Source organism: Lepisosteus platostomus, chromosome 13 (genome assembly GCF_059453375.1).
Source record: "Lepisosteus platostomus isolate fLepPlt1 chromosome 13, fLepPlt1.hap1, whole genome shotgun sequence".
Taxonomy (NCBI): domain Eukaryota; kingdom Metazoa; phylum Chordata; class Actinopteri; order Semionotiformes; family Lepisosteidae; genus Lepisosteus; species Lepisosteus platostomus.
Genome location: NC_142623.1, coordinates 14,157,411 through 14,181,611, shown reverse-complemented (window position 1 = coordinate 14,181,611; position 24,201 = coordinate 14,157,411). Strand labels below are relative to the sequence as shown.

The window sequence follows — 24,201 nt, the reverse complement described above, 5'->3', positions numbered from 1 at the left end:
CACATAAGGCTTCTACAGCTGGCAAACAGAGTCTGCTAAGTCTCTTCGCTGATGCGCTTCTAAGTTTAGCAGATTCCTTGGCTGCAATAAGCTCATGGCTAGAGTCCGAAAGGCGCTTTGCAATCTTCAGCACCTAACAGGTCTCCCTACTGCTCCCCACCTTAACTTTGCACCGCACTGGCTGACTTTCTGAGGAACGGCTGTAGCAGTCAACGCCAGGGGCTCCTGGAGCGATCCGGGGGCGCAGAGATAGCCCTACAATCCAGACATCAGAGATCTGAGGTGGCGAGTGCCCGCGAGCGAGTCCAGCACCACCGGCTCCTCGCCCCTCCCATCGGAGGAAGCTGCGCTGTGGGTACCGCCACGGTGACCGTTTCAGAGGAAGATGGGAAGACACGCGAGATCTCCAGCGCCGTGACCGTATGAGGGTCACCACCCTGCTCATGAGAGAACCCACATCCAAATTGGGGGTACAATACAACCCCTTTGTCCCCGATTTCCAAAACAAAATCCCATGATGCTCCCGATTCATTAGCACAGCCCGCAGTTGGCAAAACCTGGACCGGATCAGACCGCCGTGGAGTGGGTGGGGGCACCGCCACCAAGCAATGAGGAACAAAGCGAGAGGTGTGGACTCTCGTCGCACACGGCTCCAACTCATGCCTGTCGATCTACAAACGGGGAGAGAACGCAATCGGCACTAAAAACACACATCTCCCACCACGAAATCAGTTCAACGCAAGGGCGATGCAGGCACCACACGCGACACTTCCATCCCTGCGCACGCGCCCACAGTTGGGGGGGGAGCGAGGGGGACCAGAGAGCGCGGGGTGCACGTGCGGTGTGCCCGTCTGGCACTGGCACCGGTTCTCACAGTCTGCCAGCGGGCCCGCATGCCTGCCTGTCTCCTGTTTTAATTACACTGGGCTCTTAAGGAGCTCCTAAAGACCTTGTGAAAAATGAATGCTCATTTGAGAGGTCATTAATTTGCACAGTTATGCAAATTAGGTGGCAATTAAGCAGTAGTTCCGAGGCGCTCCTCTCATTTATAACATGAAACGAGAATAATGACAGACAGCACAGCCCTGTACAGTACAGTTACAGAACAAGAGTACAGTAGAACAGCGCACAAATACAGTACAGCAGCCCTGCACAGGCTAACGACGCATAACCCTGTATTCACAGCGCAGTATCAGGCGAAGCAGTGCCCTACAGTCCCAGGACAACACCATCAGTCTCGTACAGCACAGGAGAAATAAAGACAAGGTGCGTGCGACACTTTGCTGGGAACTCACTGTGGAAGAAGGTGGCAACCCTAATTTTAAAAGTGGGCCATAATTTCCAGCATGATTGAAATCCCACGCCAGGAGAGTTCCCAGCTCCCTTATAACATCTACAAAGCACAGAACAGAGCCATCCACAGGAAAAATTTAGAGACACTCAGCCCAGCTCCTCTCCGACTGCACGTGAACGAGTGCGTGCGCGCGCACGGTGCTGCTGGCTGAGAAAGGCCAGTTCACACCCCACTGTGCGAAAGACAGGAGATTATCACAGATTAGTGCTCTCCTCTAATTCCTCAATCCCTCACAGTGCCCCACACATTGCTAAACACAGCCAGAACTGGAACACGCAAACACCGACGCGCATGCCAATAAAAGGCACCCGCGGACTGGAGGAGCGCTAGGGCTGCGCCCACTCCTACCAGGGGCCAAAAGATCACAACTCTGGCTTCCATCACACGCGAGGTTTTGGGAAAAACAAGTACTAGAACTAAGCTAGAGGATCGTCTATACGACCGATTCTCAGCCAGTGGTTCTCAGTCCCTGTTGTGGAGAGAAGCCCAGCATGCAGATCAGTTCCAGGCAGCAGGCAGTTAAAGGCCCAGTTAGAATGAACCCGAGCTGAGACAGGGGGCCCCCAGGACAAGGACTGAGAACCAGGAAATTCTGACTTGATGAAAACCTTACTTAACCTGAGAGAGCTCTTGGAAAAGCAGCAACAGTAATGGATACACAGAGCCCATAGATTTTCAGAAGGCCTTGGCTCCAGTTTATATATAATGGATTAATTCTCAGATTACAGTCAGTAGACACTCAAGGTAATGCACGTGACTGAATTCTGGACAGGCGAATAAAGCAACTACAAGTTTTAAACAGGAAACAGTGGCTACTAAAAAAACTATGTTAAAACAATGCAACGCACAACGGCTTCATGTAGAATATTGCGTACAGCACTGGTTGTCACTATAGAAAACCTATTTCTGCTCAGATAGCAGGCCAGAGAAGAGCAACCAGATAAATTCTAGGAATACTTACAAGCTGGAAGAACAGAACCACTTTAGTCCTGAACAGAGACAACTACCAGGAGACCTGAAAGGCACTGGCAGTCAACCCAGAGGTCTTCAAAATCAGTGAAACACAAACCACGGGACACACGTAGAAACCACATGGAACTATTTAAAATGAGATTGGGAGGAATGTCTTTACACAAAGTGGAGTCTCAAACTACTTTGACGTGTGGTTGAGGCAGGTACACTGGTTTCATTCAAGGATGAGATCAGAGGATCGGGTCGTTTCTAGCGATCATACAAGCACGATGAGCCAAGCCCGCTGCCCTCGTTTGTAACTTTGTGTTCATGGGTAAAATATTATCCCAGGCAAACACCCTGACAAAATCACGCACAAATTCAAATTCACAGCATGTTATCTGCCAGACCCATGAATTACAGTGTTGCCAAAGCAATAACAATTAACAAGACATATACAAGAGAAACATTACTGGAGAGGCTCCCTGTTTCTCAGGCTGTGACAGGAGATCACTCACACACGGCCGTTACAGACTGATTTACACCAACGTCCAGCGCTGGACCTGCGCGCGGTCCCTGTAACCTGTGATTCTAAACGAGTTTGTCTTCCTGCGGCGACGGTGCCAGCTCGTCTGACAAGCGGTGCGGATCATGTAACCTGAGCCGCCCTCGGCTGTGCCCAGCCAGGAATGAGCCGCGGCCCCTCGTCCCGGGTCCCCAGATCCGGCTCAGTAACCACAGTGCTCCCTTCACCCTCCTCCTACTGCAAGGGGAGCCGCACACGCAAGTTCGTTTGACCAATATTTACATACTGTTTGTGCTGGATATGAGAAGCTTCTTAGAGGTATCACATAAAGCTCCTCTGTACCTTCACATTAACACTCCATCATCATCATCCTCAGATCTGTAGAGTAACTGTAGAGACACTCAGTCCAGCTCCTCTGTATCTTCACATTAACACTCCATCATCATCATCCTCAGACCTGTAGAGTAACTGTAGAGACACTCAGTCCAGCTCCTCTGTATCTTCACAGTAACACTCCATCATCCTCATCCTCAGATCTGTAGAGTAACTGTAGAGACACTCAGTCCAGCTCCTCTGTATCTTCACAGTAACACTCCATCATCATCATCCTCAGACCTGTAGAGTAACTGTGGAGACACTCAGTCCAGCTCCTCTGTATCTTCACAGTAACACTCCATCATCATCATCCTCAGACCTGTAGAGTAACTGTGGAGACACTCAGTCCAGCTTCTCTGTATCTTCACATTAACACTCCATCATCATCCTCAGACCTGTAGAGATGCTCTGACAACATGGCCTGTAGCATCAAGTCAAAGCTCTCAAAAACTCACCACATCTCTCCATGTCCTTCTATGAATTTTTACTGAACTGTTCACATCAGTGTTGGTGCACGCATGTAGATACAAAACACAGGAGAACCCCCCCCAACACACACACACACAAGCCCACAGAGAGCAGAGCTCTGTGGCAGAGAGATAAGCGCCTGGCAGACAGGGGGACCGGACAGCATCACTGCTGAACAATACAGATCCTGGTATCAAGCCCAGACAGAGCCACAGACCGGGAGAGGGAGAGGGGGAGGGACAGGAAGAGTCAGAAACACGCCGGGACATGACAAAGGGAACAGAGAAAGAAGCAAAGGAGAAGGAGGAGAGAAACGGGGGGGGGGGCTGGGAGAACCAAACGTGAAATTCAAGGGAAGACAAATGGCCAACAGAAAACGCAGACAGGGATCACTAAGAGAAAGAAAAGAAGCCTGATCTTTTCTCCGCACAGCTGTCTCCAGTCAAGACAACAGGAGAACATCAACTCCGGTATCTACTCGCCCATCGCTGCGAACGCCGTCAGCAACACTTCCACACAACATGGGAAATGATATCCACCTCCCCGCGCAAAGCAGCCTGAGCTACTCCAGGACGTACAACTCAGTGTCCAAGCCCCAGTACAGATCCACAGATCCAATCCACACCTGATTTGTAGCAGATGCAGGTCACCTGCACTGAAAAAAAACAGGGGCTGGAAATCAAATCGTTACCTTGATCATAAGGCAACATTTACGTTGCATAGATATTTACATTAACACTAAATCCTCCTCAAATCTGTAGGGACACTCAGTCCAGCTCCTCTGTACCTTCACAGTAACACTCCATCATCATCCTCAGATCTGTAGAGTAACTGTAGAGACACTCAGTCCAGCTCCTCTGTATCTTCACAGTAACACTCCATCATCATCATCACCTCTGCCCAGTCAGAGGGACCAGGCCTCTCCACACCCAGGCCGCCCATCCGTCCAGATAAGACACGGCACACAGAGACGGGCATCAGTTTTAATTAAGCCTTAATTAGGCTATATTACGAGTCGGGCAGCCAAAACTCTCCCTCGGTATGCTAATGCAATCCATCCGAGAGAAATTTACATATCATTAATTAAAGAGATGGGGCGCTCCTAAATGAGCTGTGTGCTGGCCCCGAGACAGAGGCAGAGGGAGGAGGGGGACAGAAGAGAGACTGAAGGGGAAAGGAGAGAGGGAAAGAGAGATCGACAGACACGCAGAGAGGGCAGGGAGCGCGTCACACCTCACAACGCAAACAAACACCTTCCCACAACAACACTGCAGCCAAGGGAAACACTCAAATAAAGGCTTCAGGCCACTGGTCCTCTTGGTGCTGCTTCTGTATAAGTCCCCTGCAGCTGGTAAGCACTGGCATGGATCAGTCTGCTGTCTATAGGGAGTCCGATTGAAGACAAGGCCAAGCCTGTGGTTCACTAGTTCCAGAATCTCACATGTGATGAAGTTAAAACTATCTTTGTGGAAACAGACTCACCCGAGGAAAAGTTTATACCACAATGCGCAACTGCCACAAATCTGCCTCCGTGTGTATATGGAGAGACCCCACAAGCTCCTACAGAACTCAGCCCATCATAATGGGAGGAAGCCGTAACTAACTGCGAGTCAGAGCCCCCCCAACAGCTCTGCCGTTTTCTGAGCCTGCTGCTGTTCAGGCTAGGCGCTAGGCAGATGCATCCCTTCAACAGGGTACGTAGAGAAACTCGTCCCCGTGCTGCTCTGAAGACAAAGCAGCGAAGGTGAAGGATAAATACCACGCAAATGATGGAACAGGACGCGGTGGCGATACGGACAGCGATGGCCACCGTGTGGCCCACACAGACACCCGCGCGGGGCCAGAGCAGGGGCAGCAGGTGACCCCAGTCGAGGGCTCTGTGTCGCAGGGGGAAGGGGTGAAGCTGTCAGGGCCGCGCGCGCGTGTGTGGGGGGTATCAGCTGGCTGCCAGTCCAGCTGCGATCAGACAGAGAGCAATTACTGCAGCTCCCAGGTCCTCATCAATCACAGCGCGCTCCCTCACGCCACCTGGAGAGAGAGAGAGAGCGGGCGCCGGGAGAGGGGAAAACCCAGGACAGGGAGAGACGGGGGAATGAGGGACGTGGCAGAGCTGGGCTTCGGGACAGGCAGCAGGGCGCGGTGCTGCGCTGGGGTGGACCGCACATGCCTGCACTGGGAGGGTGCACCACACTGCCACCGCCACCACCATCCTGCCCCCAGCACGCGCTGGGAGGGAGGGTGCTACATCACCAGCTGCGCTCCTCGCTGCGCACAATTAATCACAGAGATGACGAGAGCTGCACCCCCCCATTCACACTCGTTACCATAATTTACAGGCTTTACTAATTAAACGCTGCTTAATAGAGAGACCACTTCAGCACAGCTTGATTTAAACATCTTCATGGTTTGCATTTCCTCCTCAGCTTCAGCGGCGAAGTGACTCGAGGAAGCGAATCTCCCAGCAGTCCAACGAGCCTTACAGAACAGACTTATCCCAAGCTGGACTGGACACCAGCACCTCCCGCTCCCAGAGTTCCCCAGTCCCGACCAGACCCCCGTGCTCCTCACACCAAGTCTTTCTCCAGACCAAGCTGGACACAAGACACTCTCCATACCCAGAGTTCCCAAGTCCAGACTGGACACCAGACCCTCCCGAGACCGTACGGAGAGATTCTCATCAGATGGGCCAAAGTTATTTCACGCTCGACTAAGGGGATCAAGTGCAGAGGCCTCGGGATGCCCTCCATGCGGGAACAGCTGTCCTGCAGGAGGTCCAGAACGAACCCCAGTTCAGCAACACTATCGGCACACCTGGTCCATGAGCTCCGAGCACCAGAACACACAAGGACCCTGCTCCACACACCAGCACACAGAACATACAGCACTATACTGGAGGGGGGGAACCCGACACGTATTCAAAGTCCTCAAAGGCACCGACAAAGTCAACCCAGGAGACTTCATCAGAACCAACAGGGAGCCATGAGGCACTTCTTTGTACCAGGGGTTGTGGGAAAATGGAACAAGCTACCCAGCCGTGCTGTTGAAGCTGAAACCTGGCGTCTTTCAGGGAACAACAAAATGGGACCCTTGGATCAACTGGGTACTAAAAAGCCAAACGAGCAGGGCAGGCCGCATGGCCTGATCTTGATCTTGTCAAATCACAGAGAAGGACAAAGATTGCGCGCCAGAGGCACGGACTGAATACAACTGCATACCTCCCCATACCAGAGACAGAGGAGAAACAAGAAGCAGAAGAGGAGAGGAGAGAGAGCGAACAGACCTGGCACATGCAGGGAGACTTCCTTCACAATGAAAACAATCCAACAAACTGATCCCTGAGGAATTCACAACCCCCTCCCCCTCTCCTCCACACTCCGCCATTAACATATCAAAGCACCAGGCCCTGCTCCGCCTGTTCTGCAGGAGGGTCAGGAGGAGAGAGAGAGAGAGACACACAGGGAGAGCAGGGGGGAGGAAGAGGAGTAATGACAAGAGGGTCAGGAGGAGGAGGCCGACCAGGCCTGCAGCGGACTGCAATGATCAGTTCACATACAAGAATTCCCGCAACTCGAGACTGCAATTATGGACATACCCAAAGCGTAAACGCACTAGGGCAACAATCTCAATATCTTTTTAAACAACAATCTACCCTTTTCATAAGACTACTGCTCCCTCCCTCTGTCCCTCTCCCTTTTCCTCTGCTCTCTCTCCCTCTCCGTCTCAGGGGCTCGAAGGCAAAACGTAAAAAATCAAAGTGAATGACATTAGGTAAATAAGACAGCTGGTTGCCAGGGTAACTGAACCCCCCTCCTGACCCCCCCACACCCCCCTTCCTTCCGTCCCCAGCCAATCAGAGCCCAGCGTGAGAGGCTGACTGACAGATCGCCATGACAGCCGGCAGAGGCTGCCTTTCACAGCACATCCCATCAATACTGAGAGAGAGAGAGAGAGAGAGAGAGAGAGAGGGAGAGGAGAGTGTCCATGTTCAGAGACAATGAGAGAAGTCTATGTGGTCTTGGGGGAGAGGTAGCGAGTCGAGAGTGAAGCTGAAGTTAGGAAAGAGATCAAATATAATCTTGGCTAATAACTAACAGGGGTATGATTACAATATATGTAACTGATCCAGCTCACAGTAAAGTCAGTCCAGTCCAGTATAGCCTGGAGAGTCTCAGACGGCTCTGTCAGTGCGAGTCTGATTATAATCTCAGTAACTAATCCAGATCACAGTAAAGTCAGCCCAGTACAGCCTGGAGAGTCTCAGACTGCTCTGTCAGAGTCCGTGTGAATCTGATTATAATCTCAGTTGATAACTAATCTACCTCACAGTAAAGTCAGTCCAGTCTGGAGACTTTCAGACTGCTCCGTCAGTGTGAGTCCGACTATAATCTCTAATAATTAATCTAGCTCACAGAAACTCAACCCAAAGATCTTGCCATTTAAATGGTGGACAAAACATAGTAATACTCATCTTCTATAGCCACATGTGTTCTTCTACAACCTGAATGCTACAAATAACACTAATAACACAAAAGTCAAACAGCACTAAAACTACAAATCACATTAAAACCAGAATGATAGTCAGTGCCCAACAAGAGGTGGAATAACTATTTTCTACAGAAACACTGAGAAAAACAATACAGGACATCGTCCAAGAACTGCAACAGCACATCGACCCAGAACCAGACAATCGGTGACCTAGCCGTTTCATCCGTCACCCAGTCAAACTGTAAAAAGCCCAAAGGCGCCACAAAACCAATCCATCGACCCAAGTGACCCACGGGTCAGCCCGCTGGTCGATTCACGAGCCCCGCAGGGTCCAGCGGCAGCCCGGAACCGCTCCAGTTTTACCTGCCCAGCTCGGCCGCCACCCGCCTCACCTGTCTTCTCCTTGATCTCGCACAGCACGCTGAAGAGGGCCGGCTTCATCCTGTGGCAGTTCAGCGCGTGCTTCCTGCAGAGGGGGGGGGAGAGAGAGAGAGGGGCCGGCGTCAGAAACGAGAACCCGTGCTCCAGCACGACGCGCGGAGGACCCGCGGCCCCTCCGACCGAGACCCATGAGCCTCTCCGAGCTCCCGACGAGGACTGGAGGCGGCAGGACTTAAAAGCGGAGGCACGTCGGGGACCGGAAATGGCCCAGTCCCACACGTCAGCAGACGGCGCGTTGTGCAAACGCACAAACTGCACGCTGCCGGGATAGCGGGTCGGCCGTGTGAGATCATGCAGTTCTTTATGTGACGGATTGCTCCATGAAGAGCGGAGCCACAGGGACACCCATCAGGCCCCGGCAGCGATGTGACCCGCTCCAGGTTTGCTCCGGCTCTCACGCAGACACTCTCCACGCGAGGTTCCAGGTAAGCCAAAACCCACCTTGCTTTGAATAAACATGCCCCACCCCCAGCCGAAAATTTCACCTGAGCTTCCTACTCCTGCAGCTCGCACAAGCGGGGGGGGTGGGTCGGACTGCTGCCCAGTGGGAGCCGGGTTTGACCCCCCTGTAACCCCTAGCGCCCTCCGCACCTCGCGAAGGGTGTGCAGGCCTGCTGCCAGTACCATGTAGCTACTCCGCGGAGCAAGTGGGGAGGGGGAGAGAGGGGGGGAGGAGGAAAGGGGGGGGCTTATTTTACTGACCTGTGCTGGAAGTTGAGTGGCAGGTCAGTTCCTGCCGTGCCCCCCCCTGCGACCCCTCCCTCTCCTGGGGCAGTACGGTCCTCTCCTGCCCCCCAGCGGGGTCGCTCGTCACGCCAGGATCTGAGGACACAGCGCGCACGCATCAGCAACCACAACACGACCCCAACCTCCTGCCCCCCGCGAAACGCTACACGCACCCGCAGAGGCCAACAGTGGCTCGTAGTCGAACTCCTGCTGTTTAGCAAGCCTGATCCACACCGGGTTTTGTGACTAGACTCAAGGGCTCTAGTATGGGGGGGTGGGGGCATCAGGCGCTAGAGAGATGAGCCTCACGGTGAGTAAACCTGCACAGCTAGACCGCCTGCCCAGAGCGATCGAGAGTCGCCCTGCTGGTGAAGCCTGGAGAAGACCAGACTGCTAAACAACAGGAATCTGAGCCCTTTTCTGCCTCCTCCTTTACTGACCAGTCCTTCGAAGTCTGCCAGTTCTAAGAATGGAAGACCCTGACTCCAACTGAGGAATCAAGAACAGGGACTGAATAAGACCACAGCCTAGGCTCTCCCAAGGACAACAAGATGCCCACAGGGAGGACCCTGACCTCTGCAGCGAAGCAGGTTCACGTTAACAGCCAGGCAATGGTGCAGTAGAACACCAATGGTGCACAGCTGGGGAAAAAAAGGGCTGAGACACTCCAACATCACAGAAAACCAATGGACCTCTAGCTGCATAGCAGTTTGAGCCATTTCGAGTTTTACAGCATCAAAGAGCACCGTTAAAAACTGTAGAACTGATGTAGAAAATTATATTGACACGCAATAACTGTTTTGGCTTTAATATTGGTGACATGAGCTGGTAATACGATTACATTTACAACAATGCTCGATACTACTGACCATACTGCACAAGGACTAGAAGAGTCTAGAGCCTGTGACTGGGCTGTGTCAGTGTCCTGGACTCCACAGGGACTAGAAGAGTCCAGAGCCCTGTGACTGGGCTGTGTCAGTGTCCTGGACTCCACAGGAACTAGAAGAGTCCAGAGCCCTGTGACTGGGCTGTGTCAGTGTCCTGGACTCCACAGGGACTAGAAGAGTCCAGAGCCCTGTGACTGGGCTGTGTCAGTGTCCTGGACTCCACAGGGACTAGAAGAGTCCAGAGCCCTGTGACTGGGCTGTGTCAGTGTCCTGGACTCCACAGGGACTAGAAGAGACCAGAGCCCTGTGACTGGGCTGTGTCAGTGTACTGGACTCCACAGGGACTAGAAGAGTCCAGAGCCCTGTGACTGGGCTGTGTCAGTGTTCTGGACTCCACAGGGACTAGAAGACTCTAGAGCCCTGTGACTGGGCTGTGTCAGTGTACTGGACTCCACAGGGACTAGAAGAGTCCAGAGCCCTGTGACTGGGCTGTGTCAGTGTCCTGGACTCCACAGGGACTAGAAGAGTCCAGAGCCCTGTGACTGGGCTGTGTCAGTGTCCTGGACTCCACAGGGACTAGAAGAGTCCAGAGCCCCGTGACTGGGCTGTGTCAGTGTCCTGGACTCCACAGGGACTAGAAGAGTCCAGAGCCCTGTGACTGGGCTGTGTCAGTGTCCTGGACTCCACAGGGACTAGAAGAGTCCAGAGCCCCGTGACTGGGGTGTGTCAGTGTCCTGGACAAACAGGACTTGCAGAGCAATAGATGCAGACAGAGAAAAAGAGACGACACAGACTTTGAGATGCAGATGTAGTACCAAGATAAGAGGGCTCCCGTGTGGGCACAGCTGCCGTGTGACACCGCGTCAAGGCTCAAGACTGTCATGTGATCGCACTGTGGGAAACTAAAGCACCCAGAAGCCATTCCCTGCCTGCCCAGCTGGGCGCCAGCTCTGCGGCTTCACAGCAGCTAGCCTGGAAATCACAGCCTGGGGTGCCACAGACACAGAGCTCTCACAAACACACCAACTGACAGATCCACACGCAGGACGCCGAATAATAAGGCAACCAGATTAGACTCCCAGCACACAGCTGCCAGAGCTGTTCCAGGTTTCACGAACACAGGTATGTTGGCACTGATAGAGCAGAAGAGCACTTTAAACAAAGGTTTCTTAATTTAGCTCCTTGGCTTCTGCAATTCGAAGCTGAAGAGCTAACAACCTGCGATCACCCGCCCCCAGGCGCCCGTTTCCACACACAGCTGCAGCTGAGAAAACCCAGTGCAGATCAGACTGCTGTACACTGGGAGTCTGACCTTTCTCAGTACATACTGGTCTCTCTGCAATGAGCAGACCAAGCCAAGCCACACAACTACTTCCAGAACTGGGAGCAGCAGACAGAACCCAAAGCACGCACACCTAGGTCAGGACGTGTGCCGTGTTCCTTGGAGAGTGGAGCTCAAGCCACCTGCTGTCGTTGAGCAAAAGGAGATTTGCTAGGATGAGAAGCCGATCTCTTTTAAGAAAAGGCTGGATGAGATTCTGGGAGCTTGATGAGCCCAGAGCCCACACCAGTTTGGGACTGCTTTAATGTCCCGAAGCTCCAAAACAGCATCCCGGGATCCGAGATGCTACCGGACAACCCGTAGAACAGGTGGCGGCCCAAACAGGAGGAGACCTGTAAATCCGCGGATATCTGCGCCCCACTGTTTTCAGCCTCGGCACAGTTCTCCAGCAGCAAAATCAACAGTAGGTGGCGCTCGCTCCAGGACTGGCTTGGGGCCCTAGGAGGCCCCTCAGCGACAGGTAACCCCAGTCTGGTCTAATTTTCGGCACAGCCAGCCGCCCTGCTACTGGATGAAGGTCTCAAAGATGTGGACAGCTTTTCGGGGTGGGGGGGGGGGCAGACACGGGGCCTGACGGGACGAGGATCCGAGAGGGTCCGGCGACCGTGCTGGACCAACCGGGCCCGAAGGCGGGTCGCCGTGGGGTCGAGGGGACCCCCACACACCGAGAACTACCACCAAGCCACCGTCGTTATCCCAGAAGCCCGGTAACCAAAGAGACCGGGCCGAGACTACGAGGACTTCCAGGGCCCCACTGCGAGCTACAAGCAGGGGAAAGAAAAGAAATCCACTCCTCTCATTTCTCCGGCTGAGACTCTCAACGTCAATTATAATTTCCTTGCCCCTCCTACCCAAGCCGTGCTTGAGGCCCAGAGCTCCTTAATGGAAACTCAATTTGCGGGCAGCTGCAAAGCCACACTTATTTATCGGAGAATTGATTGGGTCCGGTTGGCCACACATCAGGATGAGCAGCGCAGAGGAGCGATACAGAGCGATAGGAAACAAATGAATAAATTAAGAATGGGACCCAGCTGGTCAAACGGCGCTTTTTAATAAATTAGACCAAACTGCCAGGGAGGGGGGGCTTTAATATACTAATAATACAAACCACTGGACACAAAACTTATATAAAAAGATATTTTTCCCAGAATATCGAACTGTACTTTTCTGTCAGCATCCAGACATTAATTAAACCTCTTAACCAGAAATGCTAGCTGTGAAAAAAAGTATCATACCAGAACTGAACGAGTGTGCGGGTAGGCGATACAACCCGCCACAGGTTCTGACCGAAACGGACCGGTACCAAGGCGCCACCCTCAACCTTTTCTCTCAGGTGGGCTTCACAGCGAGTTGCCATGAGAAACGTTCCTGTTTTCTGTCCCGCTTGCAGTCTTCCAAACGGCGGTCCCGGGCCAGCCCACGGACACGAACCCCACTACCTCAGCTCACCCGCCGGCGGCCGCTAACCTATCAGGAACAGGCCAGTGACCTCCGGGTCTTACTTTTCCGAGAGACATTCGTCCCCCAGAGTCTTTCCCGGACGTTCAGAAACGTCTTCAAACCCGGAGAGCGATCTTGGGCGCGAGAGAGAAACAAAACCCAGTTTTGACCGGTCGGAAACGGGCTTCGCCCCCAAAACCCAAAATAGCGGTTCGCGAAAAGTCTGGTAACCCCCCCACACACACACAAACACACAACCTGTGGATAAACTCGCATCCCAGGACTGCCGGGGCTCCCCCACACCCGCCGCAGAGTCCCGAGACGGGGGGCCTCGAGCTCGGGGGCGCGACGTCACAGCGCTCTGCACCGCGGCCCCGCGCGGGGGACCCCACTCACTTAAGGCCGCCAGCAGGAGGGCTTTCTGCTCTTGGGGTGACCTGGACAACACGTGCCGAACAGCAGCCCGCGGGATGAGGGCTGCACAGCCCACTCGAGACCCCATCCACACGCGGGGGGTGCCCCCCGAGTTCAAAACCCACCCGAGAGCTGCACGAGGACACACGGATCGCCCCCTGTGCACGCCCCCACCCCATGTCACGGACTCGGGGGAGAGTGGGTAACCCTAAGCACTAGCGCATTGAGCGGCAAGGCTTCCCACGGGAGCGAGGAACACTAAACACTCTCGGGTGGCACCTCTCTCCCGAACCCCCAGTAGCCAACCTCCGAGATAGGCGTCCGCGAGCGAGCGGGGCACCAGCCACGTCGCGCGTGTGAACAAGGGGGCTGACCCGCGCACACCACCCCGGGGCAGGGACACGGACACGGACACGGGCCGGGGGGTAACAGCAGCAGGAGAGTGGGGGTCCGTCCGCCGTCTTCCCCAGCGCCCTGTGCGCGTTCACGCCGCCTCCCCCACCACCCAGCACCACCAGGCACAGCCACCTCGGCCACAGCGCGGACCAGCCTCCGCGAGCTGCCACGAGCCGCAGCGCCTCAAGCGCGCGGGCCGGGTCCGCGCGCCACACGGGGGGCTCCACTCGCGTCCGCGTGCAGCACACCACCGCCCCCCCCCACTCCCAACCCCGGCTCGGCGCTTTGTCTCGGCTCTCAATACCCCCCCTCCCTCCTCCTCCTCCCCGCCCTCGCCCCTCACTCCTCTCCCGGCGTCTGCGGCCGCCTCACCTGGCCTGCGCCTCGTCCAGGCTCTCGTCGGTGATGGCCATGATCTGCTGGAGGATGTCGCCGATGTCCTGCTGGGGCTGCCCCAGCGCCTGCTGCTTGCGCACCGAGTCGGGGTCCCCGACGTCGGTCTGCTGTAGTCCGCTCAGACCGGAGAGACCCGTCAGCATGCGGGTCTGGTCATCCATCTTTCCGAGAGCGGGCTCGCCGTCTTTCTCGGGGAGCGGGGCTGGTGGTGTGTAATGCCGAGACGGTGGCGGTGGGTTTGTAAATATCTCACTCTCTCTCTCCCTGCACACACGGGGCTCTCGACCCGAGGAAAACTCAATCCGCTCGCTTAGAAAAAGAAATCTCGGACTTGGGAGGAAAAAAACATATATGTATTTACATATACGGGCTCTACAAAACACGGAGTGGAAGTTATTACCGATGCACGCGTTGGCCCATCAAATACGGCAAGTATCCCCTAGTTTCGGAGCGGCAAGAAACAATAACCCGTCTCCGAAACGACAAGAAAAAAAAAAACAACAACATAAAAGCTTTAAAAAAAAACCGAAAAGGCCACACCGACGCCGGGCAGAGCTACATCCAGTCCGGGAGCCGCGGCGATCAGAGAGCCCTGGCGGCGCACGGCATTGTTCCCGACGACGGAGAGCAGCCCGAGACGCAGGATCGCATAGCGCGCTGTCGCGAGGGGTGAAGCCCTGGGCAGAGACGCGCGCACAGACCTCGAGACGCCGTGTCGGCTCGCGGCAGCCAGGAGAAGCGAGAATGGAAGCGACGCAGAACTAGTGGGGGGTTTTTCTCTCGTTTTTTTTTTTTGTCCGGAGTTCAAACCCAAGACGAGAGAAACGCACCCCGAGAATTCAGACGGAACGGGTCCGCTCTCCAGGAAAAAAAAAAACACAACAAACAGAAAGAGACGGGGGGGTTGTCGGGAGATCTTCCGAACAGAACAACAGAAGATGGGGAACGTGTAAGAGAAAAATCCCGAGTCTCCAACCTCCCTTTCCGTCCAAAGTCGGGAACACGACCCCGTGCGGCGCTCCCGTCTTTCCTCGCCGCTCCCGCCGTGCGCGACCGGGTCGCCGTGTACCAAACTCCACACTTTGATAATAAACTAGTTGTAAAAACGCGACGCGACCGCAGAGCCCAGCGTGTCGCTCGCGCCTCTCCACTCTCCTCCACGCGCAAACCAACCACCACGGCGGAGGGGGGGGGGGGAGGACCGAGGGAGAGAGGTGGGGGCAAAAAAATAAAAAAGAGAGAGAGAGAAACTCGATACAAAAGCCCGGTCTGTTCCGGCCCTCCGAGCAGCCGAGGCGAGCTGTCTTGCTGGTGTGCCTTTCTTCTCTCCTCCCCCCCACTCCCCGCACGCCACGGCAGTCTCGCGCACTCAGACTCCGTACTCGCCGTTACGTCATCCGCCGGGGGGGGCTGTGATACCGCAGCCGTCCGCTAGGGGGAGCGCTACCTGTGCAAGGCTGCGTGTATAGGACGTGTGCGAGTACCTCTCGTGGTTCTGCTTTTACACCTTTTTTTGTGTGTTTTTAGTGTAGTGTAGACGACTCCTGCCCCGCCCCCGCCGCACAAGCACAATATTAATCGCACGGGTGTGGTGCCCCCCGACAGGTCACGAAGCAGTCAGGAGGCCCGTGAGCCGATCGCCTGGACGACCCGCTCTGCTGTATCTATGCGCTCTTTCCCGGCTGCGAGCTCGCTGGGGTCTTTCTTGGACAGCGAGACGCCACGGGCCCGCCCCCCGCTTTGATTGGCAGCTCCGTTGCCATTGGAGACAAGCGGTGTGTGTGCGTGCGCGCGCGCGTGAGTAAGAGTGTGTGGAGGGGGGGAGGGGGCGGGAAGCCGGAGTCTCGAGCCCCGTTCTACCCGCCCACTTCGGCAGTGATTGACTGCTGTGGTTGCCGTGGAGACGGGCTGGGGGAGGGGAGGGAATTTGGAAGTTTAATTTTTAATTTCGCCCGGCCTATTAAAACTGCTCTAACCTCACACACACACACACACTGTGATTGACAAGGGGTAGGAGCGGTTGCTAAGAAACAGGTTTGTTTTCTTAACCCCCCCCACACACACACACGGAAAATCTGTTACAGATGATAAAAGGAATAGGGGAAATTCCCAAAACTGACACACAGACATGAAAACTTTGTATTCGGCAATGTATTGCGCACATTTTGCGGTGTCCGAACTGAACTTCGGGAGTTTAAGGTTTTTCAAACGGTAATTAAAATGGCAATTAACAGGCGAATAGAGGCGGCGAGCGGTCGCCGCGACAGACGGGAGGGTCAGGCTGCTTCTCTGCGGTCCCGTTTGAACTTCTCAATTAACTTAATTGATGTAATTACAGATATAATTACTGTTATTAACATTTTTTCAAGGTCTTGGGAAGCTGACAGCTTTAAGGATGAGCTCGATTCACGCAACAGCGGCCGTGAGATATTTCTGTTTCAGTCGGCACATAGATATGTCATGTTCTCTGTCGCCGCAGTACTGAACACTGCGCTGTGTGACTCAGAGCTCTACTGAACACTGCTGTGACTCACAGCTGTACTGAACACTGCGCTGTGTGGCTCAGTGTGTCAGAGCTGTGCTGAACACTGCACAGTGACTCACAGCTGTACTGAACACAGTGCTGTGACTCACAGCTGTACTGAGCACAGCGCAGTGTGACTCAGAGGTGTACTGAACACTGCGCTGTGTGGCTCAGTGTGTCAGAGCTGTACTGAACACTGCACTGTGACTCAGAGCTGTACTGAACACTGCACTGTGTGACTCAGGGCTGTACTGAACACTGCACTGTGTGGCTCACAGCTGTACTGAACACTAGGCTGTGATTCATAGCTGTACTGAACACTGCGCTGTGTGACAGAGCTCTACTGAACACTGCACTGTGACTCACAGCTGTACTGAACACTGCACTGTGTGGCTCCGTGTGTCAGAGCTGTACTGAACACTGCACTGTGTGACAGAGCTCTACTGAACACTGCGCTCTGATTCACAGCTGTACTGAACACTGCGCTGTGACTCACAGCTGTACTGAACACAGCGCTGTGTGACTCAGAGGTGTACTGAACACTGCGCTGTGTGACTCAGTGTGTCAGCTGTACTGAGCACTGCGCTGTGTGACTCAGTGTGTCATGGCTGTACTAAACATTGCTGTGTGTGTCAGAGCTGTACTGAACACAGTACTGTGTGACTCAGCTGTACTGAACGCAGTACTGTGTGACTCAGTGTGTGAGAGCTGTACTGAACACAGTGCTGTGTGACTCAGTGTGTCAGAGCTGTACTGAACACAGTGCTGTGTGACTCAGAACTGTACTGAACACTGCGCTGTGTGACTCAGTGTGTCAGAGCTGTACTGAACACTGCGCTGTGTGATTCGGAGCTGTACTGAACACTGCGCTGTATGATTCAGTGTGTCAGAGCTGTACTGAACACTGCACTGTGTGACTCACAAGGGGAGCTGTGTGTGTCCACCTCTGCTTTTTGAGAGACCTCTGGTCTTCCTAAGAGAGCACCAAGTCTATTAAAACATCCTATCTCCATGCACGCCCAGCCCCCGTCCACAATCTGTCTTCCTGTGAGGAGGGGCAGTGCAGATTAAAAAGCTGGCAGGCTCTGTTTCTGACTTGTGTTTTCTGCCAACCTGCACAGTTTCTGAGTTTCTGAGACCATTCAGCCACTGGGGCAGTTCATCACACTGATAAAAGTGCAGATAAGAAGACAGGGTGATGGATAAACAGAGGAGCAGGAGAGAGGGGAGTCCCGTCTGTCCTCATCACGGTGTGCGAGGAAGCAGGCCGGCTTTGTGCTTAGAAGCAGCAAAACTTTCCAGAGTAATCAGACCGCAATCAATCTACCGACAGCCAGCTATCGGTCCTGGACAGACACTGCTCTACTGAGCATCAGCAGAGAGCTGCCTTCCCTGTGTCTGTATCCTGTATCAGCAGAGGGGTGTAGGACTGTCTGTGTTCATACTGAATCAACAGAGGGGTGTAGGACTGTCTGTGTTCATACTGAATCAACAGAGGGGTGTAGTACTGTCTGTGTTCATACTGTATCAACAGAGGGGTGTAGTACTGTCTGTGTTCATACTGTATCAACAGAGGGGTGTAGTACTGTCTGTGTTCATACTGTATCAACAGAGAGGTGTAGTACTGTCTGTGTTCATACTGTATCAACAGAGAGGTGTAGGACTGTCTGTGTTCATACTGAATCAACAGAGAGGTGTAGTACTGTCTGTGTGCATACTGTATCAACAGAGGGGTGTAGGACTGTCTGTGTTCATACTGTATCAACAGAGGGGTGTAGGACTGTCTGTTCATACTGTATCAGCAGAGGGGTGTAGGACTGTCTGTGTTCATACTGTATCAACAGAGAGGTGTTGGACTGTCTGTGTTCATACTGTATCAACAGAGGGGTGTAGTACTGTCTGTGTACTCGTGTATTCTGTGTACTGTGTATTCATAGCTATACTATTGTCTTATGGCGTTAGTGTGTGTGTCTACACCTTGTATTCAATAAAAGAGCACTCTTCTCTCGCTGTCTCTCAAGTTCTGCTTGCTGTAGTAGTCTGTATGTCAATGTGCGTGCAGGTCAGCACATTCACAGATATCAACAGCAACTGTCCTACAAATGATGACCCAGCCAAAGGCCAACAAAAACAAAGTTCTACATTGTAGAAGCTCACCAAAATACTGAGTAAATTCCTCCATCCCCCTTCCCTTCCGCACTCCCTAGGCCCCCCTTGTTAATTCAGATTAATTAGCCCATGAAGCAATTAGGATAAATGCATCATGTAAATGTCTCTTCCCTCAGCCCAAATGTAAAAGCAGAGAGAAGCATTTTTTTCTTCTTGCAAGCTTGCAGTAACACAGTATAACGTCTGTTAAAACTACAGATGAGCTGGACTGAGTGTCTCTACAGTTACTCTACAGATCTGAGGATGATGATGATGGAGTGTTAATGTGAAGATACAGAGGAGCTGGACTGAGTGTCTCCACAGTTACTCTACAGATCTGAGGATGATGATGATGGAGTGTTAATGTGAAGATACAGAGGAGCTGGACTGAGTGTCTCTACAGTTACTCTACAGGTCTGAGGATGATGATGATGGGGTGTTACTGTGAAGATACAGAGGAGCTGGACTGAGTATCTCTACAGTTACTCTACAGGTCTGAGGATGATGATGATGGGGTGTTACTCTGAAGATACAGTGGAGCTGGACTGAGTATCTCTACAGTTACTCTACAGGTCTGAGGATGATGATGATGGAGTGTTAATGTGAAGATACAGAGGAGCTGGACTGAGTGTCTCTACAGTTACTCTACAGGTCTGAGGATGATGATGATGGAGTGTTAATGTGAAGATACAGAGGAGCTGGACTGAGTGTCTCTACAGTTACTCTACAGACCCGAGGATGATGATGATGGAGTGTTACTGTGAAGATACAGAGGAGCTGGACTGAGTGTCTCTACAGTTACTTTACAGACCTGAGGATGATGATGATGGAGTGTTAATGTGATGATACAGAGGAGCTGGATTGAGTGTATCTACAGTTACTCTACAGACCTGAGGATGATGATGATGGAGTGTTACTGTGAAGATACAGAGGAGCTGGACTGAGATCTAGATCTGATTATCATACTAATAGCAAGCCGTCCCTGTAAAACAGCTGTGCACAATGATAGAGTGTTAATGTGAAGATAGATACAACACTGCTTGTTCTGCATTATTTTGATCTTCTCTTGTAAAAGCCTGTGTGAGATATTAATTTAGTATATTTACAATATTTTTATTGTCTTCTGTTATTAATCCCCTATTACCCCATAAACTACTTATCCTGGGCTCTGCCGGTGTTTTGCTGTTGTATTACTGAAAAACGCCTTTCATTATCTTTTACCTCTGTTGCAATATTAGCTTCCGTCTGGCTCTTGGCAATTCTAATGTCTTCTCCAGCTGGGTCTGAGGCGCAGTGGACTCTTTTTCCATCGTGCAGCCATGAGCCCCTCACACAGCCTGAAGAAAAAGGCGTCTTTCCGATTGTTTGCTTAATTGCTCCGCGCCGCCTTCCCGGTCACGCTTCCCTGGACACGGGCTTGATTGTTTTCGGGATGAGTCTGTGTTTTCACGATCACTGCGACAAAGTCTGACCGCCCTCTGCTCCCGGTTCCTCCGCCGGTCAGGTCCACCTCCTGGCTTCACAGCCTGCTTCCGCGAAGTTAGAAACCTCTCCTTCTAGACGCCGGCTCTCAGGATTGAAACGATGCTGCAGAAGGAAGCTTAGAGCAGTCTGCATGTCCCTGTGATTTTCTCACACCTGCTCCCTTCAGTCTAGCCTGGTGGTCTGAAAAGAGCAGGTCTACGGGGCGGAGCGGTGGCTAAGGATCCGCGCCTGTGGCTGGAAGGTTGCCGGTTCAAATCCTGCAGCCGGCAGAGGAATCCTACTCTGTTGGGCCCCTGAGCAGGGCCAGGGGTTCTGTACAGTGGCTGACCCTGTGCTCTGACCCCATGCTCTTTCCCTGTCTGTGTGTCTCATGGAGAGCAGGCTGGGGTATGCGAAAAGATTATTCCTAATGCAAGAAATTGTAAAGGGTTAATAAAGTGATATTATTATTAAGAGCGTGTTCCCTGGCTGGTGTCTTTAAGCCACCCTTAAATGTCTCAGTCAATGCAGCACCCCAGTTTACGTGTAAACCCCTGAAATTCCCTGGCAATCTGTCATCGTCCCAAACTCACTAAGTCTGCCGAGTTTCCAGTGACACACACACGGCCTGCAGCCTGTAACCTGGGAGCTCACTGGGGCGACCTGGGTGGGGTACCTTTCTCAGGGGTGCACCAGCCACCACTGAACACTGCTACCCCGCCGTAATGCCAGCACCATCTTGCAAGCAAGTGCCATCATCGGGAAATTGTGGGAGGGTAACGCCAGGTGTGAGACATGCCATAACCCCCATTTTCCACTCCGAAGAGCCTGTGCCCCTGAGCTCCAGTTGGGTAGCCGGCAGGTTAGTCTCACACCACAGCCCTCCGCTCCCCCTCCTGTCTTCGCAAAAGAGGCGTCTGCGCCCGGCAGATTTCTATCAGCCCCGGTCGTACTCCAGTGTGCTCCCGACCAGAAGGGAGGCGTCGTCTACGGCTTCTGCTGCCGGATCCCACCCGCCTGCGGTGGTCTGCGGGCCTCTTGGTACCCCTCTGGTTCCAGCTCAGCTCGTCCGACCCGCACAGGCCCTGCTAGGTCCAGAGGGACCTCCCCACCTCCTGTGTCCCATCAGCTACCTGTTAGACCCCAGGATCTCTCATGCTTCCCTGTGCTGCATGTGAGATCAGTTGAGTTCCCGGGCAGATCCCTGTACACCTTGGTGCTCCTTGGTTCCCAAGCTAAACCCTTGAATCTGTTCTGCAGCCCAGGTCTTCCCACAAGTTTTCTCCAAGCACAGACCGTGACTGTCCACACGCTCCAGAAGGTCAGGAACCTGGGTGTCAGGTGGACAGGTGTCTGTACCCCACAAAACTGGGGTCCCCTTCTATCACTGCCTCCTTTTTCCTAGTGGTTCTGTACTCCTCGGTCTGTGCAGCACAAAGATGAGTCCTGTTTCCCTGGCAGTCTAACCCACTGTGGCCCACACGCGGCAGACCTGAAACCCATTTATAATAATATTAAGAAATAATTAAGCACCAATGATAATTGTGTGTAGCAGGATTTACTATCCTATATACTGAGCTAATCTGCATGCTGGCAGACTGGAATACTACATTTGCCAGGTTTGATCTACTTTGACTGCTGTGATTGTATGGTGGAATTAGGGAGATTATGTAGATTATAGTGCTATTTTACTTTTTATACTCTAAACTGTCCCCATATCTGTAACAGATATTCATAAGCAATGTAGAGCTTTAGAGAGAAAAGCTCTATAAATGCACAATTAATCAAAAAGTAAAAAGCATAGTTGTGCACACTCTGACCCAGCCTCCTGCCTCACACTATCCCTTTGTGTGAAACAGCTGTGCACACTGACCCCAGCCTCCTGCCTCTCTCTCCCTGTGCGTGACAGCTGTTCACTCTGACCCAGTCTCCTGCCTCTCTCTCTGTGCGTGTGACAGCTGTGCACACTGACCCCAGCCTCCTGCTTCTCTCTCCCTGTTAGACAGCTGTGCACACTGACCCAGCCTCCTGCCTCACTCTCTCTCTGTGAGACAGCTGTGCACACTGACCCAGCCTCCTGCCTCTCTCCCTGTGTGTGAGACAGCTGTGCACTCTGACCCAGCCTCCTGGCTCGCTCTTTCCCTGTGTGTGAGACAGCTGTGCACTCTGACCCAGCCTCCTGCCTCACTCTCCCTGTGTGTGAGACAGCTGTGCACACTGACCAAGCCTCCTGCCTCACTCTCCCTGTGTGTGACAGCTGTGCACACTGACCAAGCCTCCTGCCTCTCTCTCCATGTGTGTGAGACAGCTGTGCACACTGACCAAGCCTCCTGCCTCTCTCTCCATGTGTGTGAGACAGCTGTGCACACTGACCCAGCCTCCTGCCTCACTCTCCCTGTGTGAGACAGCTGTGCACACTGACCCAGCCGCCTGCCTCTCTCCCTGTGTGTGAGACAGCTGTGCACTCTGACCCAGCCTCCTGGCTCGCTCTTTCCCTGTGTGTGAGACAGCTGTGCACACTGACCCAGCCTCCTGCCTCTCTCGCTGTGTGCGAGACAGCTGTGCACACTAACCCAGTCTCCTGCCTCTCTCCCTGTGTGTGAGACAGCTGTGCACTCTGACCCAGCCTCCTGCCTCACTCTCCCTGTGTGTGAGACAGCTGTGCACACTGACCAAGTCTCCTGCCTCTCTCTCCATGTGTGTGAGACAGCTGTGCACACTGACCAAGCCTCCTGCCTCGCTCTTTCCCTGTGTGAGACAGCTGTGCACTCTGACCCAGCCTCCTGCCTCACTCTCCCTGTGTGTGAGACAGCTGTGCACACTGACCAAGTCTCCTGCCTCTCTCTCCATGTGTGTGAGACAGCTGTGCACACTGACCAAGCCTCCTGCCTCGCTCTTTCCCTGTGTGAGACAGCTGTGCACTCTGACCCAGCCTCCTGCCTCACTCTCCCTGTGTGAGACAGCTGTGCACTCTGACCCAGCCTCCTGCCTCACTTTCCCTGTGTGTGAGACAGCTGTGCACACTGACCAAGCCTCCTGCCTCTCTCTCCATGTGTGTGAGACAGCTGTGCACACTGACCAAGCCTCCTGCCTCACTCTCCCTGTGTGAGACAGCTGTGCACACTGACCAAGCCTCCTGCCTCACTTTCCCTGTGTGTGAGACAGCTGTGCACACTGACCAAGCCTCCTGCCTCTCTCTCCATGTGTGTGAGACAGCTGTGCACACTGACCCAGCCTCCTGCCTCACTCTCCCTGTGTGAGACAGCTGTGCACACTGACCCAGCCTCCTGCCTCTCTCCCTGTGTGTGAGACAGCTGTGCACTCTGACCCAGCCTCCTGGCTCGCTCTTTCCCTGTGTGTGAGACAGCTGTGCACACTGACCCAGCCTCCTGCCTCTCTCCCTGTGTGTGAAACAGCTGTGCACACTAACCCAGCCTCCTGCCCCTCTCCCTGTGTGTGAGACAGCTGTGCACACTGACCCAGCCTCCTGCCTCACTCTCCCTGTGTGAGACAGCTGTGCACTCTGACCCAGCCTCCTGCCTCACTCTCCCTGTGTGTGAGACAGCTGTGCACACTGACCAAGTCTCCTGCCCCTCTCTCCATTTGTGTGAGACAGCTGTGCACACTGACCAAGCCTCCTGCCTCGCTCTTTCCCTGTGTGAGACAGCTGTGCACTCTGACCCAGCCTCCTGCCTCACTCTCCCTGTGTGAGACAGCTGTGCACTCTGACCCAGCCTCCTGCCTCACTCTCCCTGTGTGTGAGACAGCTGTGCACACTGACCAAGCCTCCTGCCTCACTTTCCCTGTGTGTGAGACAGCTGTGCACACTGACCCAGCCTCCTGCCTCTCTCCCTGTGTGTGAGA

General features: G+C 53.6%; 1 protein-coding gene across 5 annotated transcripts in view; it reads right to left on the bottom strand.

The window, feature by feature from the left end:
- pbx4 (pre-B-cell leukemia transcription factor 4) overlaps window positions 1-15,839 on the bottom strand; it is a 33,561-nt gene extending 17,722 nt beyond the window's left edge. For 2 of the 5 annotated variants that reach the window (XR_015925997.1, XM_088603360.1), the window contains exons 1-3: window positions 14,178-15,823; window positions 9,303-9,422; window positions 8,552-8,625 (exon numbers count right to left, since the gene is read on the bottom strand). Coding sequence is in view for 4 of the 5 variants with exons in the window: in XM_088603360.1 (XP_088459486.1) it covers window positions 8,552-8,625; window positions 9,303-9,422; window positions 14,178-14,362 (379 nt within the window). In the remaining variant the exon portion in view is untranslated. Of the gene's footprint in view, window positions 1-8,551; window positions 8,626-9,302; window positions 9,423-14,177 lie in introns of all 5 variants that reach the window. The other 3 variants (XM_088603364.1, XM_088603361.1, XM_088603363.1) reach the window with 3 other exon arrangements.
- Window positions 15,840-24,201: the final 8,362 nt, after the last annotated feature.